The 19,027-nt window shown below is 41.7% G+C and overlaps 1 protein-coding gene across 1 annotated transcript in view; it reads right to left on the bottom strand.

Moving 5' to 3' along the window:
- Positions 1-15,573: 15,573 nt before the first annotated feature.
- CUZD1 (CUB and zona pellucida like domains 1) overlaps positions 15,574-19,027 on the bottom strand; it is a 29,528-nt gene continuing 26,074 nt past the window's right edge. Inside the window, exons 13-14 of the mRNA XM_065553628.1 lie at positions 18,707-18,978; positions 15,574-16,455 (exon numbers count right to left, since the gene is read on the bottom strand). Of these exons, the coding sequence (XP_065409700.1) occupies positions 16,307-16,455; positions 18,707-18,978 (421 nt within the window). The 3' untranslated portion in view covers positions 15,574-16,306. The remainder of the gene's footprint in view (positions 16,456-18,706; positions 18,979-19,027) is intronic.

Consider the following 19,027-nt stretch of genomic DNA (forward strand, 5'->3'; position numbering starts at 1 on the left):
AAATTTGTTGCACAAGTGTTGCAGCATAAGTGTGGGGCCCACCTCTTGTCCTGATCTCCAATTTTGAAGCCAAAATAAAGCTGATAGGCTTTCTTAACCATAGTGGTTATACTGCGCTTTTGTGATGCAAAAGTCACTTCACCACAAACATAGCAGAAGTTATCTGCACTGTTCACACAAGTACGAGGCATCTCTGCTCACTTTGGCTAAACAGAAATGTGTCCCTTTGCAAAATCAAACACTGACAAATAAGAGAGCACGACACTGTATGATTTCTAGAGCTGATATAGGGCAATTTGTTCAGCAGAGTGATGTAAGCTTCGTTATGATTGCATCATCCATGACTTCTAGGAATAACATGATGCAATTCATATCATGTATGACGCAATACCAGCTTCAGATTGTATCATTCATTGTTTTGCTTAAAAAGCAAGTACTGTCCAAACCCAGTCATAGATTTATTCATAGATCCAGTCAAAGATGTATTTTATTCATTTCTGTTTTAAATTGAGATCCCTTCCCTTTATAACTCACTTATCCTCCGCCATTCCCAAGTCAAGGGTCATATATACTGACCCAATAGCATATCTTGAAAACTAGAGCCAATCAACAATTTTAAGCATCATTTTCGTTCTCAGTGACCCAGAATTAGTAAAGTTTGACTACATTTATTTCAGAAGCATTTTGGCTGTAGAGCAGTGTTATCTGGGATGATCGCTTTACCCCTCCCCCCACCGCGTGGCTGGGATCAGGGAAAATCCCTGCTAGCCAAACGCGAAAAGCTCAGTGTCAATTCCCCCCGTTCCCCCCTTGACTAACGGCAGGGAAAGATTTCTTTTCAGCCACAGGCAAACAGCCCAGTAGGAACGGCCACCCCTTAATTAAATTCCCGTATTTCAACCAGGTTACCATTAATGATATCACTCTCCTGAGGATAACACAGCGAGATAAAGAACGGATGTTGCTTGAATGCCAGCAAACACCGGGACCATATGCTGCCAGGCTTTTTCATGCAATGATACCAGATTACTTGCTACTAGCATGGCGTGGTCAACTGTCCTACCATGGAGGTCAGAATAAGGCTGCACTGCCCAGAAACCTTGTGGAAAGGCTTTTGGAGTACCTCCAGGAGAGCTTCATGGAGATGTCCTTGGAGGATTTCCTCTCCATCCCCAGACACGTTAACAGACTTTTCCAGTAGCTGTACTGGCCGCGAAGTCCTCAGGGCAAATTAATCATTAATAAATGCTTGCTTTTAAACCATGTTTTATATTTTAAAAGGTAAACTCACCTGAGGTCCCTTCCATGGGGTCATGATCTGGGATACTGCCTTGGGAGGGTACTTCACACAGGCTGAGAAAAAGATCCTGGCTGTTGGGGAGAACGGAATGCTGTGTGCTCTCCGCAAGCTCCTCCTCCTCCTTCTCCTCCTCATCCTCATCCGCAGAATCCTCAGGCATGGCTGAGATTACCCCCGCCTCGGAATCCACGGTCAGAGGTGGGGTAGTGGTGGCGGCCCCCCCTAGAATTGCATGCAGCTCAGCGTAGAAGTGGCATGTCTGCGGCTCTGACCCGGAGTAATCGTTTGCCTCCTTTGTTTTTTGATAGGCTTGTCTGAGCTCCTTAACTTTCATGCAGCACTGATATGAGTCCCTATTGTGGCCTCTCTCCATCATGCCCTTGGAGATTTTTTCAAAAGTTTTGGCATTTCGTCTTTTGGAACGTAGTTCTGGTAGCACTGAATCCTCTCCCCATATAGCGATCAGATCCAGTACCTCCCATACGGTCCATGCTGGTGCTCTTTTTTGATTATCGGCCTGCATGGTTACCTGTGCTGATGAGCTCTCTGTGGTCACCTGTGCTCTCCACACTGGGCAAACAGGAAATACAATTCAAAAGTTCGCGGGGCTTTTTCTGTCTACCTGGCCTGTGTATCCGAGTTCAGATTGCTGTCCAAAGCGGTCACAATGGTGCACTGTGGGATAGCTCCCGGAGGCCAATACCATTGAATTGTGGCCACACTAACCCTAATTCGAAATGGCAATATCGATTTCGGCGTTACTCCCCTCATCGGGGAGGAGTACAGAAATCGATTTTAAGAGCCCTTTATTTCAAAATAAATGACTTCGTTGTGTGGACGGGTGGAGGGTTAATTCGATTTAACGCTGCTAAATTCAAATTAAACTCATAGTGTAGACCAGGCCCCAGTCTTCTGATTTCAGCGAGTGGCAGGGCTACTGTATATAAAAAGACCTTACACATTTCATTAGCGCCTGGCAATAATTAAGCATTGTGATATTTATTAAATGAATGTCCATCTGAGCCAGGACCAGTGGGGCACAGCCGGTAGTTGCACTGGGCGCCCTGGTAGAAATTTTATGACGGCTGAGTCCAGTCTTTCGATTGGGAGTGGCCTTCAAAGGGCATTTGGCCATATTAGATTTGTGAAGCTGCACATAAATCTTTTATAATTGGTCCAGGTATGCCAAATTGTGGTCCAGAATTCTTAAGCAAAAGTTTTATGATGGTTTTGGCATTTTTTTTAACATTATTAAACTAACACATTTTACAATTATAACATTTAAACATTTAAATTAAATTAATTGGAATATTTACAAAGGGGTCCCCAATGGGTGGGGTGCTCAGCTGATTTTGTCTGTACTGGTCTGCCACTGTTGTGGGCTAGGCAGATAGGACAAGAACTGCAGTACTGCTGTGCCATAATGGAAAAATTTGGGGCGTATCATTCCTCCCTTTTCTCACGCATGCCGTCCTATGGGACACGCAAGCAAGCGGCTGTCTGGGGAGTGTCACAGGGCATTAGAATATAAAAAAACAATTACCTTAAGGACTAAATGCTAAATACCAAAATTAAACAACACTAGTTTTCTTTGTTTGGCAAAAGTATTTCTTGGTTTTACAACCCTAAAACAACACTAATTTATTTTAAACTTATAAAACAAAGATTGTACACGCCAGGAGTGTTCTTTAGCAAATTTGACTAACTTTTTCATAACCAAATGATTTCATAACCTCTTGCCTGGATTATTTACAGACATTCCCAAAGGAATGGCTGCAAAGAAACCAAGAATTTTCCTTTTTATAACACCTTCCTTTAACATTTGTACATAGTTTTAGTACTTAATTTCCTTCAGTAACTACAGAGTTAACTTTTCACTTTTTTTCTTTAAACTTCCTTAAACTGTGGTTACCTGCTTGTTTTGGGCCTGATCCTTTTCCCCTCGCTGCATTATTTCTTTCCATGGGCACAGGCATTGTTTTACTACCAATTTAGCAAGGAGGGTGGGCTTTTTGGCTAATCCCCTTTTATTTATTTATACACACCTATTTACATACATACATTACATTTAGATGCATTTTATTTAATAATAACCTTCATTTTTTATGTCCAGACTTAATACTATTTTTCCTTGAGGCGGTAACAACCCCTCAGCACCAGTGCATTGTAGGAAAGGATAGTAGCAGGACTAGGGACAACAGGAGGTAGGAAGAACAACAGCATGAACAGCACAGTAAAACAGGGAAGTCACACTTACTGACCGTCAGAATAATGACTTCTTGTTGAATTAAGGAGGTAATTACAGGTTAAATTCTCGGTCTAGTTTGAGAGAGGGTTCTACTGCACTTTGGGAAGGGGTTTTGCTGGGTTTAGGCGAATTTCAGCCGGTTGGGCAGACCCAATGTGCCCAACCGGGTTGGCATGATCAGCCCATAATAAGGGGGGGGGGGCTTAGCCAGCAGTTCCTATTGCAACGAGGAAGGGCTGGGGTCGGTTTCTTTCTTTAGAGTGTCCTTCTGCAAAACTGCCAGGACATTATTGTGAGCGAGATCAGGCACATCCAGATACACACCATTTGGGGTACAGCAGATTGTATAATTCCGTGGGAAACCAAGGTGCATGCACGGACACCAAGGACACCAAGGTCTCCTGACCCCAAGTGCCAATGCCCGGGAATGGTGCAAGGGGAATATTTCCTCAGAATGGGGAGACTCTGTCTGAGGGGTGAACGTAAGGGGCTTCCGTTGCATAGCATTTCTTTACGGCTTAGTTGAAATTAAATCCTTTGCCAATTCCCTTTTTTATCTCTTTTAATTGTATAGTACCATTTTTTTTTGTTTCTTTATACCAATTAAAATATGCATTTCACTGGTCCTGTCTGACCTTATATGTTAACAGGGCACCTCTGAGGTGCAAAATTTTATTCAAATTGAAGGTTCCGCTTGGGGGAACTGCAGGCTAGGGTTATTCCTAGTGTACCAGTTCCACTTGTTTAAAAATGTACAGGTTGAGGGGCCATAATTTGAGTACGCGGCAGGAGTGCCCTTCTCTGGCATGGGAATCTGCTTAGATTCCCCTGCCCCCATTACGGATACCTAGTAGACAACCACCACCAGGTTGACAGTCACCCACAAAGGGCAAAACACAAAACACTTAACAAGCCGACTAGCACGGTTGACAAAACATACAACATTCACTGTGTGCCCCCTCGTTATACCGGCGAGGCGTGACCCATACGCCAACATTCAAACATTTATACCAGAAAGGGTCGGGAAAGGCACGGACCCTGCACACCCTCCTTTCAGCAAAGAGCACTGACCCGTCTTCAAGAGAATGGTGTCGCTACCCTATCGCCTCTGGGGTAGCGGGCGGTTTCCAGGCCCCCCCCCCCTCCGAGCGGGGAAGGGAGCCTAAGGCTCCAAGAGGGAAATTGGGGAAAAGAACTTGGTCGCAGGGCATGGAAACCAGAAAAGGGTCACGAAAGGCACAGTCTCCGCACACCCTCTTCCAGCAAAGAGCACTGGCCTGTCTTCAGGAGAATGGGGTAGGTCACCCTACTGCCTCTGAGTTAGTGGGCGGTTTCCCAGGGCTCCCCCGCTCTCTGAGCAGGGGAGGGAGCCTAGTGCTCCGAGAGGGAAGCAAGGAAAGGGGATCTTGCGACCTTCACACATTTGCAAATATACAGCACACCCTCTAAACTGGCTTTTAGCCCCAATTACTGGCGGCTAGTTTTTCTCCCTCAATTACAGCGGTCACGGAACACAACTTTTAGCTTGGTTCAGGCTTTGGGCCTGCCAGCCACAAGGTGGGCCCAGGCCAAGCAAGCAAAGGCCCAGACCATTAGGGATAGCCTAATTTCCCCCCCAAACCATGGAGGTGGTGGAATCTCCATCCTTAGAAGTTTTTAAGGCCCTGCTTTACAAAGCCTTGGCTGGGATGATTTAGTTGGTGTTGGTCCTGTTTTGAGCAGGGGATTGGACTAGATGACCTCCTGAGGTCTCTTCCAACCCTAATATTCTAAATAATACCTATACCTATCTCATAGAACTGGAAGGGACCCTGAAAGGTCATAGAGTCCAGCCCCCTGCCTTCACTAGCAGGACTAAGTACTGGTCTTTTGCCCCAGATACCTAAGTGGCCCCATCAAGGATTGCACTCACAACCCTGGGTTTAGCAGGCCAATGCTCAAAGCACTGAGCTATCCCTCCCCCCAAATGTTATAGAATAAGCCTGAGCAAACAACTAAGTGGGTCTGAATCAGGGGTTATAAACACACAACAGGCTATGTCAGAGAGTTCTACTGAAATTTCATTGTCCTTTACAACTGTTTTGTATATGATATCCATACAGCAGAGTATCTGTTGAAACTAAAAAGAAGAGGAGTACTTGTGGCACCTTAGAGACTAACAACTTTATTTGAGCATAAGCTTTCGTGGGCTAAAACCCACTTCATCGGATGCATAGAATGGAACACACAGATAGAAGATATTTATACATACAGAGAACATGAAAAGGTGGGAGTAGCCATACCAACTGTAAGAGGCCAATCAATTGAGATGAGCGATCATCAGCAGGAGAGAGAAAAAAACCTTTGAAGTGATAATTGAGATGATCCATAGAAGGTGTGAGGATATTTTAACATGGGGAAATAGATTCAATTAGTGTAATGACCCAACCATTCCCAGACTCTGTTCAAACCTAAGTTAATTGTATCTAATTTGCATATTAATTCAAGTTAAGCAGTCTCTCTTTGGAGTCTGTTTTTGAAGTTTTTTTGTTGCAAAATTGCCACCTTCAAGTCTGTCACTGAGTCATTAGAGAGGTTGAAGTGTTCTCCCACTGGTTTTTGAATGTTATGATTCCTGATGTCAGATTTGTGTCAATTTATTCTTTTGCGTAGAGACTGTCTGGTTTGGCCAATGTATATGGCAGAGGGGCACTGCTGGCACATGATGGCATATATCACGTTGGTAGATGTGCAGGTGAACGAGCCCCTGATGGCGTGGCTGATGTGATTAGGTCCTATGATGGTGTCACTTGACTTGATATGTGGACAGAGTTGGCATCAGGCTTTGTTACAAGGATAGGTTCCTGGGTTAGTGTTTATGCTGTATGGTGTGCGGTTGCTGGTGAGTATTTGCTTCAGGTTGGGGTGCTGTCTGTAAGCAAGGACTGGTCTGTCTCCCAAGATCTGTGAGAGTGAGGGATCATCTTTCAGGATAGGTTGTAGACCTTCGATGATGTGCTGGAGAGGTTTTAGTTGGGGGCTGAAGGTGATGGCTAGTGGCGTTCTGTTATTTTCTTTGTTGGGCCTATCCTGTAGTAGGTGACTTCTGGGTACTCGTCTGGCTCTGTCCATTTGTTTTTTCACTTCAGCAGGTGGGTATTGTAGTTTTAAGAATGCTTGATAGGCTGGGCATTAGACAGCTTGCTAGTATTTTTCTGCATTTCCAGATGCAATGCAGTATTAATACCTAGCACTTTTCAGCTTATTTGTTCTCCCCATGCCTGAAGTGGCATTCACCTACCCTCTTTCTCAAGCCATTACCGAACCTGTTAGTCAGTCTCCTAGAAGGGCAGAGTTCAATTTCTTTTCTCTTCTAGGTGCCTAAAAGCAATTAGCCCTGATTTAACAGTTGTTACATTCAGCCCAGATAAAAAAAGATATTGGCAGAGTGAAGAATCTATAGGGAAAGGGATAAAACAAAAGTTGATTAAATAAAACTGACAACAAAAAAACTGGTCACTATCGAAAATGCCCTTAAGCAGGTGCAAACATTTAAGGAAAGGTAGATGAAACCCTTAGGTATTATGTCCTTTATTGTGGCCTGAACTGTGTCCAACTTTCCATTCCCAAAGGTGTGTGTCCATAGCCAGGGTGTGTCACCACCTACAAGCATTGGAAGTCCACCATGTCAGGGGGAAACACCTTCAGAGATAACACTCTTTCTTTTGCTATGCAGATGACTGGTATGCTGATATGAATTGGCATCAATGTTTTTGGCTGAGTGGACAGTGTTACCATTCATTTCATCCTCTCACTCAACCAACTTGATTTAAGTAAGATTTTATACCAAAGTGATTCATTTATATTGGCATACGCTAAACTCTTGGCTCTTTTCCTGGTCTCATGTTTACCTGGACAATTTAATAAAGAGGGTTACCCTGCTTTCAGTGAATGCCTTTGATCTCAGCATGTAGTGTTAGGTGGGTCACAAAAAGTCTCATTAGCCCCACTGATTGCTTTCAACATATTTTAAGAGTTACCATCCAAACAGATAGCTTTCTAGTTATGTAGCATAACCAATGGAGATTAGGAGTGTGTAGTAGAGAGAGCTTTAACACATATTACTTTTTGAGTTTCCTTTATTTAGATTTTGACAACAGTAAAATCAGTGCACACAAATGAGTGTAGAATGATCATGAGTAAAGATGGCCGCAAGCTGCAGTTTGCACCTTGATCTAAACTTTACCAGAGTAAACAGGTAAGGGGTTTTGTTTGGTTCATTATATAGATGGGGCCAGCTGTGAAGTCTGAATCTGGGTTCAGATCTTAATTTCCTGAAATTTTGAGGGGAGTTATTACCTTGGCTTTTGGTTCAGACCCACCTCTAAGTATGAGCAATTCATATATTACCGATTTAAAAAAATTATAGGCCAATTCAGGCCCTTAAATAGAAGCAATTTAGCAGTGTAGAAAGCGCATAAATGAGTGAAAAACTAATTAAAGAGTCATCAGTCCCAGTCCCATTGAAAAAGGCATTAATTCTATGGGCCTGATTCTCCATTGACTTCACAGGAGATATTCCTGATATACACTAATATCAATGAATGGGGAATGAGGCCTATTATTCAACCTAGAAACACAAACACTGCTTTCACTACAGTAAAATAAGGAATTTAGGGAAAAATCACAAATGCTTTTGGACAAAACCTGAAGTCTTTACCCAGGCAAGTCTCCATTGTAATCAATAGGAGTCTTTCCTGAATAAAGAGCTCAGGATTTAGTCTAAAATGTTAAAAGCCTGAATATTCTCAATGAAATGACTAATTGAACAAGCAATTTAGCATTTCTTCCTCTAATGATACTCAAAAATGGAATTCAGATTAAAATCAGTTTGCAAAAAACCAGACTATTTCCCTTATAAGTGAAATCAGACTGTACCAGAACAAACAATGTTGGCATCATGCAGATAGCTTTATGAGGGCCAGCCCTTGTGCAAACACTGCCAAAGATAGGATTGTTTCTCTTGGTACTACACGTCACCAAGGAGAATATTTCTTGAACCGTGACCAAAGTAAACATTTCCTGGTGTTGAAATGGCCTGCTCATCTCTTGTGCATCATTTAAGTCCCAGGAGTCATCACAGACTGTTCCCCAGTTTCCTTTACAAGATATTTCAATACGACGCTCACATTTGCTCCTTCCATTCGTCAGTCTCGGTGACATTTCTTGGAAAGAAAAAAGAACGTAATTGACACTTTGTTTTTCAGTAAATTAATGCAACATTTCTGTGGGCTGAGAAAAGTTCATTAAGAAGGAGTTAAACCATCAAAGAGTGACTGGGTTTCCTGTGAATCTAAAGAAACATGTTTCAGAATTTATATACGTGTCAATCTAAAGGAGTGTGCTGTGCAATTTGATCTTTGTTCTTTAACTTAATGGATTCTTACAAAATAAATGTGTTATGGGATACATTTAAAACCTTTTTTTTGCAAAAGTTTGTTTAGAATAACTGTTTTTAGTTCATCTTAATTTTTTTTAAACAATTTCTTCTTCCACAGACAGGGTTAGATCCTCTCCTCAGTGTTCCCAGATAACAGCTACTTACATCAATGGGAGCTTGAGACACGCACTCAGGGAGAAAAGGGATATTTTAAAGCTGGGAAATTTTCCACCTTTCCATTTTCCTATAGTTCTATTCCTACAGAGCAAAAATGGACCAGAATCTAGAGTCCCACTGTGGGTAGGTACAAAAAACACTCTGACTTTGGTTTGCGCTCCCTGACTTTTCATAGGTCTATAAGCTCCATTATGTTTTCCACTACCCTGCCTCCAACTTTGATTGTGGTCATTAGGAAAGCAACACCCATTCCACTCAGACTCCATTTTTTTCTGAAATGACCCCACTGGTCAGACCCTCAGCTGATGTAAGTCAATGTAACTCTACTGACGTAAATGAAGTGACACTGGTTTACACTGGCTAAGACTCCAGCCCTCTGAGTCGAACTGCTATAGGATGATGCCTGCCAGTGTTGTCTTCTAGGAGATGTTTCCAACAATGATGTTAAAGACCTACCCTTGTATATTTCTTATTCAGTATTATTCTTATTCTGATTTCTGGAAGTAGCATTTAGGGTCCTGCAATGGGTGGTGCCAGATGAGCTGCTGGAGCATCTTCAATTTCAATGGGGGGAAACTGAGGACTATCAGCACTTTGCAGGAGGCACTCAGGGCTTCACACAATTAGGCTCTTGGACAGCAAATACTTCCCATATCAATTGTAAAGGAAAAAGATTAGGGGAAGATTGATCAATCTTTATTTTCTGGCAGATAATATTTTAAGGAGCTAGTTTATTGCCAAAAATCTACTAAAATTTTTATCTACAGTTTAATATAATAAAAAGCTAAAAGTTTTGAAAGATTTGAAAGTTTCAGTTTAACAGATGAGTTTTGATTTCCCACAGAGGAAAGCCATTCGTGTGACATTTCAACTGATCTTTGCAGCATTGGCATATAACAGCTTCCTTGTCTCCTATAACAACAGACCTCTTAGAGAAATATACCAAACACTCATGAAACAAAGAAAGCCTGTTTGAAGTTTGACATATGGAGGGCACTGATCGAGTGCTTTGGTTAACACATACAATGATGCACACTAAAAAACTTTCCACTGCACTATCCAAGTTTTTCATTCATTTAAAAAGAAAACAAAACATGTTTTTGGCTATGATCTTGCAATTGGATCTGCAAGGACAGATCACTGAGCCTCAGTATAGCCTCAAAATTTCAAACATAGGTACCTGCAATGAGGAACATATATTCATAGTAGGCACTAGGCACCTACGTGGAAATCAGTGGGAGCTTCCCTATGCTCTGTACCTGTGAAAGTCAAGCCACTTATTTTGGCACCAAGCCATAAAGCAAACTGTGACCATCAGGAGGATTCCAGTGTTATCTGTTCTGGAATTTAATAAGTCACAGTTGTGCAAGAACCACCCTCTGTGACAACAATCCACACAAGGGGCTTCTCTCTTCTACGCTGCAAATCATCCAGGAAAACTCAGCCTGAGCCTTGACCAAAATGGCCTTGCCCTTTCCACAGCTGAGCTGTCTGCACGCCTCCTGTGCTTCTCTCCTGTCCCAGCCATCATCACATACCGGTCCCCAGCGTCTGCTGTAATAAATTTCAACACGGTCTGCACACCCGTTCTCCCCATTCACCAGCCTTAGGAATGTATCTTCAACATATTGGAAAAAATGAATGCCAGTAAGCAGAGACATGTTTTCCATGTTTACATTTTCTATTAGCAGTCGCAGATTGGTTACATGCCATTGTAGGCAGTCTTATCATACCATCCCCTCCATACACTTATCAATCTCAGTCTTGAAGCCAATTAGGTTTTTTGTCTCCCACTGCTCCCTTGGAAGGCTGTTCCAGAACTTCACTCCTCTGATGGTTAGAAACCTTCATATAATTTCAAGCCTAAACTTGTTGATGGCCAGTTTATAGCCATTTGTTCTTGCATCCACATTGGCACTTAACTCCCCTCCCTCCCTGGTATTTATCCCTCTGATGTATTTATAGGGAGCAGTCATATCTCCTGGAGGATCCACCCCAATTGCTCATTTTCCTGGACTGGGGGTAGGGCTGGGGTCAGGCTGTTTGCTCTTGGTGCTGGCTGCTGCTTGGCTTGGCCTGGCCTGGATGGATGATCAGGTTGATTCCTGCCATCAGCTGGGTGAGCTGCTGGCCCCTAATTGGGTGGCTAGCTCTGGACGTTCTTGCCATTTGCTCCATGACTGGGCAAGGGGCTCTGATCCTGGCTCTTGCTCTTGTTCCCTGGTTACTGCTGACAGGCCCTTGCAATCAGATGAGTACAGCACTGCCCACTATCACTTCATATATAGCTCTACATCTATTGTGGGTAAGGGGATTATGCTCCATGCTACAGCTCTTGTGGTTAGAGTACTCTGGGCTGGGTCTACTAACAGTGATTCCATGTAGGTCATCCCTTAACATATAGATGCAGACTTCAGTGTTTCCTTGGCTCGCCAACTCAGGAGATATAAGCTCTTAAGCCCAAGCGGTTGAGAGAGCAGTTAGAACCCGGCGCTTCTTGGCTACAACAGATGACTGAGCAGGCCTAGAACAAGGGCTTGGATAGGAATGAATATCAGAGAGACAGACAGGGTCAGTTAAGGATAGACGATACCAGGACAGGTTTGTACAGAGAGGGGAATGAGCCAGATGAGTGGGAAAGGCTTGGTATGAGGGAGTTAAAGTGGTAGTGTGGAAGGAAAATTAGTAGGCTGGAGGTTAAAGGATGGAAGTAACATGCTGAGGGGCTAGAAGTGGAGGGTAAACTGGAGATAGGGAAGAGAAAATGTTGGGAGGGTGATGGGAGAGGGGAATCCAGGAAGGTCACACTGAGCTTGACACACGTCACTTTGTTGAGATCACCTATGCAGAGGGAATGGAGAAGAAGGGTTTGAGAGAGGAGAGTAAGGCAGCAAACAGGTGGTGGGTTTTGTGAGCATTGAACTCTGGAAGGAAGGAGAAGAATGTGCTTTGTGAAGAATATGGCAGAATTGAAAGATAAGACTATGAATTTGCAACTGTAGAAACTTGCTGTCCCAGGATTTCCTATTCCCAGGCATTCAGCAGCCTGGGACCAGCAACTGAGGCAGTAAATGAGGAGTGAGCCAGGCCTGGGACTGGTGGGGAGGACAGTGTGGTAAAAGTGTGGGACAAAAGTCCAGTGTGGAGGAGAGTCATCAGGGAACTCAGATAAACTGGAGGTCCAACATGAGTAGCCTCCACAAGTCCAAACACAGGGATTAAGGATGCTATTAACAAAGATTCCGATGATTCAGAAATGCATCTCAATTTCCAGAGCTCAAAGAAGATTACATAGACTAGCTTCATGCAGCTAATATGTTTGCCCATAACATGTTAACGTATCACTCAACACGTAATTGATTTACAATAGTAAATACTTAACATGCATAAAAGAAATGACACCAGCATCTTTATGGTGACCACAGTTATGTTTGTACCACCCCCTGTGAGAGCACTTCCACCGGTAGGATTCATTCCCTTTGCACTTCACTTTATCCAGGAGACTACTTCTGGTGTCTTGACCAAAATAGACATTTCCCGATACTGAAATGGCCTGTGAGCATCCTAGCTGTCTGCACACAACTTCAGCATCGTTCATGTTATAGGAATGATGACAAACTGATCCCCAGGTTTCTTTGGAATAAACACTAACACGCAGCCCTTAATTTGTAATGAAAGAGGTGCCGAGGCTCAAGCAATTTTTTACGTTCATCACTGACCCAGCCAGCCATGAGGTGCCAGGGCTATGAACTGCTAAGGCTAGAGGTGCTGGGGCTCGGCTCTGGCAAGCCCCAGCACAAATTAAGCCCTGCTAACACGACATTCGCATCTGTTCATTCCTTTAATCAGTGACAGTTTCATTTCTTTGAAAAAACAAAGGAAAAATATTACAAGTTGGCACCTTTGTTAATTTTTTTATGTTAAGCTAGTTTATAACTGGCTGATGCAAAAATTCTTAGAACCAAGAATAAATTTAAAAGGAGTACAGTAGCCTAGCGTAAACACTCCCATACCTGAAAGCACTAGGCCATAACCACACATTGAATGAAGCCAGTGGGGTTGTATGTAATTACCTGCACCTCTGCTATATATAGTCAATCTCCAGAATACATTAGTGAAGCCCTTATACAAGACAGGGATTAAGCTATCAAAAATATATATAAAAACTCTAAAAAATGAACAATGTCTCCGGGATGTTTCAATTATTCCCTAAATAATCTAAAACTCAATTATTTCCAGAATCTAAAACTTAATATTAATAGTTACTGTAACTTGACAAAATATCGTCAATTCAGTCAGTGTGAATGTTGATTTTTAAACTCGAACCCATAGGCAAGATAGTTCTATGGTTCACAACATAGGAATAAACACAAACAGAAGGAAAGCTATCTAAAACTTAGAGAATCTATTCTTTGGATTGTAAACATGGCACCAGTATGACAAACTAGTTTCATTGTATGAAGGAGTTTAATGCTTGAAGGGCTTGCTCTTGCTATCCTAGCCAGCAAAACTTCCAATGATGTTTAGGACTGAAGGAGCAGATCCTAAATTAGTACCAAGGTCAGCTTGGTACCCAATTTGACTGGATGTCTAGTCAATCTGATTAAATGTTCTGCAGAGTTTACAGGTTGATAATTACTTAGGGGTATGCTATGGAATTTGAGATTTCATTGCCTGCAAGAAATCAGTACAGAGGAACTGTTTCAGTAGACCTATTATTATTTACAGTGAGATCCCTACTTGGCAAACGGTATGTTTTACAGTAACTGCATTTTTTAGTTATCTTAATATGTTTATTGTACCATATAATTTCCTGATCCACCTATACGTAGGGGGCCATTCTTTCTTCAATGTGCACACATAGCTTAAATTAACATCAGCAGGAGCCTGGCACATGTATCAGAAGTTAGATTTCTGAACTTGCTTCACTTGTGTCAAGTCTAGAGTCGATTTCAACACGGATTTTAATCACAATGAGCCAATATCCTGAAGTGCTTTCTTTGCTAGGTCACAGTTCTTTCTTTGTTAAAATGGAGAGGTTGCCTACCTTATACAGTAACTGGAATTCAAGATCAGAGGGGTAGCCGTGTTAGTCTCTTGCATCTGAAGAAGTGAGGTTCTTACCCACAAAAGCTTATGCTCCCAATACTTCTGTTAGTCTTAAAGGTGCCACAGGACCCTCTGTTGCTTTTTATGGAATTCAAGATATTTTGTCCCTAGGGGTGCTCCATGTTGATATGCACATGTGCACCTGTTCACTCTTGATCAGAGATTTTTCTGCTAACAATGCCTTTGGGGACTTAGTTAACTTAAAATTCAGTGCTGTGTATGATAAGCTCCAATGATTCCTTCCAACATACATTACCTTGTATTAGTCAACACTGAATTCCATTTACCATCATGCTACCTACTCACTATATTCGGTCCATCTGAAAGTTCTGCACAGTGCATAGCGTGGGAAGTTGGAGCGTAGGATTTTTCAGAATAAGCATCAATGAACTTTTTATTTAAAATGTTGGGCCATATTCTGCATGAAAAACTTGTCTTCAGAGCCTTCAAGTAAAGGCTGCAGGAATTAGCCATTTGTTATTGTGGATTGTGCTTTACAGGCATATAAGCAGACAAGGTCCCAGATCAGAGGAGCCTATAATTTTATGCCCCTCCTGAAAATGTTTACACACAAGAGTAGCCCTATAGAAATCAGGGCCTAAATTAGACCATGAGCGACAAAAACGTCAGACCATAGCTGGATGTAGGGGAAAGAGAGAATACTACCCTTGTGGGAGTGGTTTTCCTCTACTCAAAGCAGATCTATAACGTGAATGTTTTTACCTATTTTTTTTACATTTATTAGATACTAGATTATTGCACCTAAATGGGGATTAGTGGTAGAAAAGTAGCTATAAATTCACATTAATAAAATGTGTGTACATGTCTACACTGTACACTAAGTCAGAGCTTGAGCATCCATACTGAATTGTAAACCTAGGTCCACAATTGATGGATTCGGGTTTCAGTGCCAATGCATCCATGCTGGACTATATAGACCTTTTGACATGAGTCCACTCTGCAAAATGACAGGGCTTGGACCAGAGTCAAAATGGGACTCGGGCTTTCTCCCATCCTCCTAGCAGGGTCCGAGGACCCAAGTCTTGATTGCTTGCTGACCTGAATCAGACTTATTTGTGTGTGGATGGCTTAGTTGTGGAGTGCAGATTTAGCCTAAAAAGAAATAAGATGCAATTCTATCTAATGCCATGCTTTCCCTATCTAAGGTAAAAATAAACACGCAGTTCATTGACAGAGTTTTAGCATTTTATTTGATGTCGGTTTTGCATCTTAATCAGAAACAAAATACACTCATACAGACTTTCATTTGTAATTACATCCTAAATACATTTATTATATTTTAAACTATTTATACTGATTGATTATGTGTTTAATTAGGTATAATAAAAACTTAATATACATCCCTATGCTAAACAACTGTTGGATTTCAAGATGTATCACTTTAATAATCAAGTGTTTACTAAATTAACAAGGGCAGGAATTTTCATGTTACTTCCAGAGAAATACACTTACTTGTGCTAGTTAAATGCAGAGATGGCCCCAACCTGAATCCACAGAACTCAACACCCCCAATGTCCAGATCAGAGTTTCACAGCTGTCCTTTCTCTACAACTGACCTAGTCAAAACCTTCCCAAACATATTCAGACTGATCACTGTAACCAAAATACAAATGCACTAAACATGTTAGGAAATCACCAAATGCTGCAAGAATCAAATAATTGTGTACCCATCTACTGCCTGCACAGTTACCCACTTTGAACATATCCATGTCCATTTGTGTGTACGAAGACAAGATATTGCAGGTACAATTGGTGCCTGTGCACTTTTGTCTGCACACACAAAACTGAAGATTTATTTTCCTCAAGCCCTATTTGAGACTCTTCATTTAAAGTGCATCCAAATCAGATTTAGTGGAACACATCTCTGCATATTAGAGCATGTTCTGTACATTTATTGTTGACCTTTGAAAGCCAAGTACTTTCCTTTTTAATTTACTATGTTATCTATTAAATCATTGTGCAAATGTTCGACATTGAATACATTCATGAAAGAATGAGGCTGAGCCACCTCATGTGATGCCTTGGGATACTCTCATAGCACTTGATACTCAGTGCTTCTCCTCAGTTTACTTCTCAAAAGGGCCCCAGTGAGAACCAAAACAACTCCTGCCAAGAGCAGAGTGACAAGAACAAATGGGCTGTGTACGTCGTCTTTTTCCAGAAACTCTCTCTTGTGTGGATCTGTAAATGAGAGAGAGAGTTTATCTGACTTAATCTTACAGTTTTTGTCAGTACATAAATACATAGGAGGTGCTAGAGTGATAGAGCATCAAGGACACCGTTGAGATTTAAAGGTAAAAAATTCATTGCCATTAAGAATCATAATAGTCTGACCAAAAGTGTCATACTGATAAATTTAGTTTTGAAAACAAGAGCAAATTGTTTAATGTCTGTTAAAGTAAAATAGCACAAGCAAATGCAGCATATGTTAAAAATGACCGATAGACAACTCTGGAGTTTAACATCTTATGCTTAGGTGCAAGACAAAACAACAGCAATGCCAATATCTCACATTGCTTTGTCAGTGTGTCTCAACCGCGACCTGGAAGACCATCAACCAGTTCTAGGGGTAAGACGATAGCTCAGTCTGTGCTCATTAGCATCATGAGGTCTCTGAGGACTATCACAAAAGTTCCAATTGTTGATGGTGTTTGTAATGTAATTACCCAGACCAAGGCCACCAATTTATTTTACACAGCCCGTTGACAAGCAATCAAATGGTAACAACTTTCAGGGGCTAGAGGTTCAGACTAAATTTGAACTAGCATCTGTGAAAGTGAAATGAAATGCCCTATTACCAATTCTGAGAGACATTTGTTTCCCCTGTAAGCCAATATTTTGATCAAGCATTCGCTCTTATCCTACAGTAAAAGACCAGTACACCATTATTTTCTGTAATCATGAATAAGTCTGTAAACAAGTCCATTCACATTTATAATAATGATGATCACCACCATTATTAGTTGCATTACTGTAACGCCTACAGCTCCATTTAGGACTGGGTTCTCATTATGCTATGCACTATGCAAACACTCGGAAGATAAGGCCTCTGAACCAAAAAGCTAATTAATGTGAAACAAGGTGCAACAGGTGAGTAACAAACAGAAGAAAAGGAGAGAGTGAGAGACCAGGGTGAAAGCAATACAAACGGCAGTTAAACAAATAGGTGTATCTAAGCTGAGGTGAGCTAAACTGATGTTTCTGAATAATCTGAATTTAAGTTTATCAATAAATAATAGCACAGCCAACGCTGGGTTTTTCTAGCTGTCAAAGCAGAAGTGGGTCTTGAAGAGGGATTTGAAGAAGGAAAAAGTACACATTACAGATTTGTTTAGAGAAGGCATTATAAAGAAAAGCAGATTATCAGCATGTAATCATTTTATGACATAAACTGACAGTAGGGTGGAGATTTTTTTGCGGGAATAACGGATGCTTGAAAAATTTCTGGATACTTTCATGATTAACTCCTTTTTCCCATCAAATTGCGTTCACAAAGAAAAAGGCTTGTCCCTTAGCACACTCCTGTTCAGAATTCATGATAAGGAAGCAGGCAAAGAATAGGACATACTGAAATGTGATACTTAAATGTGTCGTGGAAAAAGTCACCCATGCATTGATTTTAGTTCACAGACTCAAGCCTGAGGCCAGTTTATTGCAAAACGTACCAACGCGTTGGGGTAGCAGTCCGAAAACTACCACACCTAGCACAGCACGCAGGCTGCCTTTATTCCATCAAACCGCAAGCATTGTACAAATAATACGTCATTTATGCGAAAATAAGAGTAGGGGTCTGTCCCTTTTTCCCGGTAGCTCCCTCATTATTTACGAGAATTGGGTGCTTATTGGGTGTGTGTGGGGGGGGTTTCTTGGTGGTTTCCGACATGGGTGGTACTTAGCACCAGCTGGAGTGTTGTTCTCATCAGGGTACATATTGTTTTTTTCCGGGGTCATAGGGGTTTATTACGGGATGCCCAAAGATGATATATGATTAGCTGGTTGGCAGATAGCTGGAACTATAGGGGAAGTTGACCTTTACTAGAAGCAATTTCATCATATAGGCAGTTATTATGTTTTATAAACAAGCGGTTATTGTGTTCTTACAGACAGGCAGTTATCATGTATTTCATAAACAAGCAGTTATTCTGTTGCTAAGGCCTATTGCATTGCTTCCTCCCCCTCCCTCCTCTGGTCATAGCCCATGACTGTATTTGGCAGGGGCTTGTACAGCTTAGTTTTGTTCAGGCCCTGGCCTGTACTGTTCTATGTAAAGGCCGTCTGTATAGTCAGCTTCTGTCAGCGGGCCTGAATTTGGGCCTTCGATGTTACTTTGGCTGCCAGAAAGAAGGCCACCTAGTTCTTTTCCCCCCACAATGATATTGTAAAATAATACTTAACAGATACAGCAAGAGAAAAGGCCATAAAAATAAATTACCAGATTTTTTGTCCTCATTGGTTTCTTTTTTACGCTGGACTGGCCCCACAACAACATCTATTTTTTCCTGGTAAGGACTTGTATCCCTCTTGCGCCTCGCTAAACATCCCTGATAGCATCGAGAAGTATAATCATATGCCCTGCATACAACTATCTTGCACTGCAAGTAAATGGCAGCATGTCTGTTGAGAAACTTGAAGGCATTGAATTTGAAACGAACAATGTATCCCATTGGTGAATAGTATGAGCTGTAGGTGGAATCTCTTACACATCTGTAACAAAAAAACAAAACCAAAATAAATCAGAATTGCTCCACTAACA

Source organism: Chrysemys picta, chromosome 7, assembly GCF_011386835.1.
Source record: "Chrysemys picta bellii isolate R12L10 chromosome 7, ASM1138683v2, whole genome shotgun sequence".
NCBI lineage: Eukaryota > Metazoa > Chordata > Testudines > Emydidae > Chrysemys > Chrysemys picta.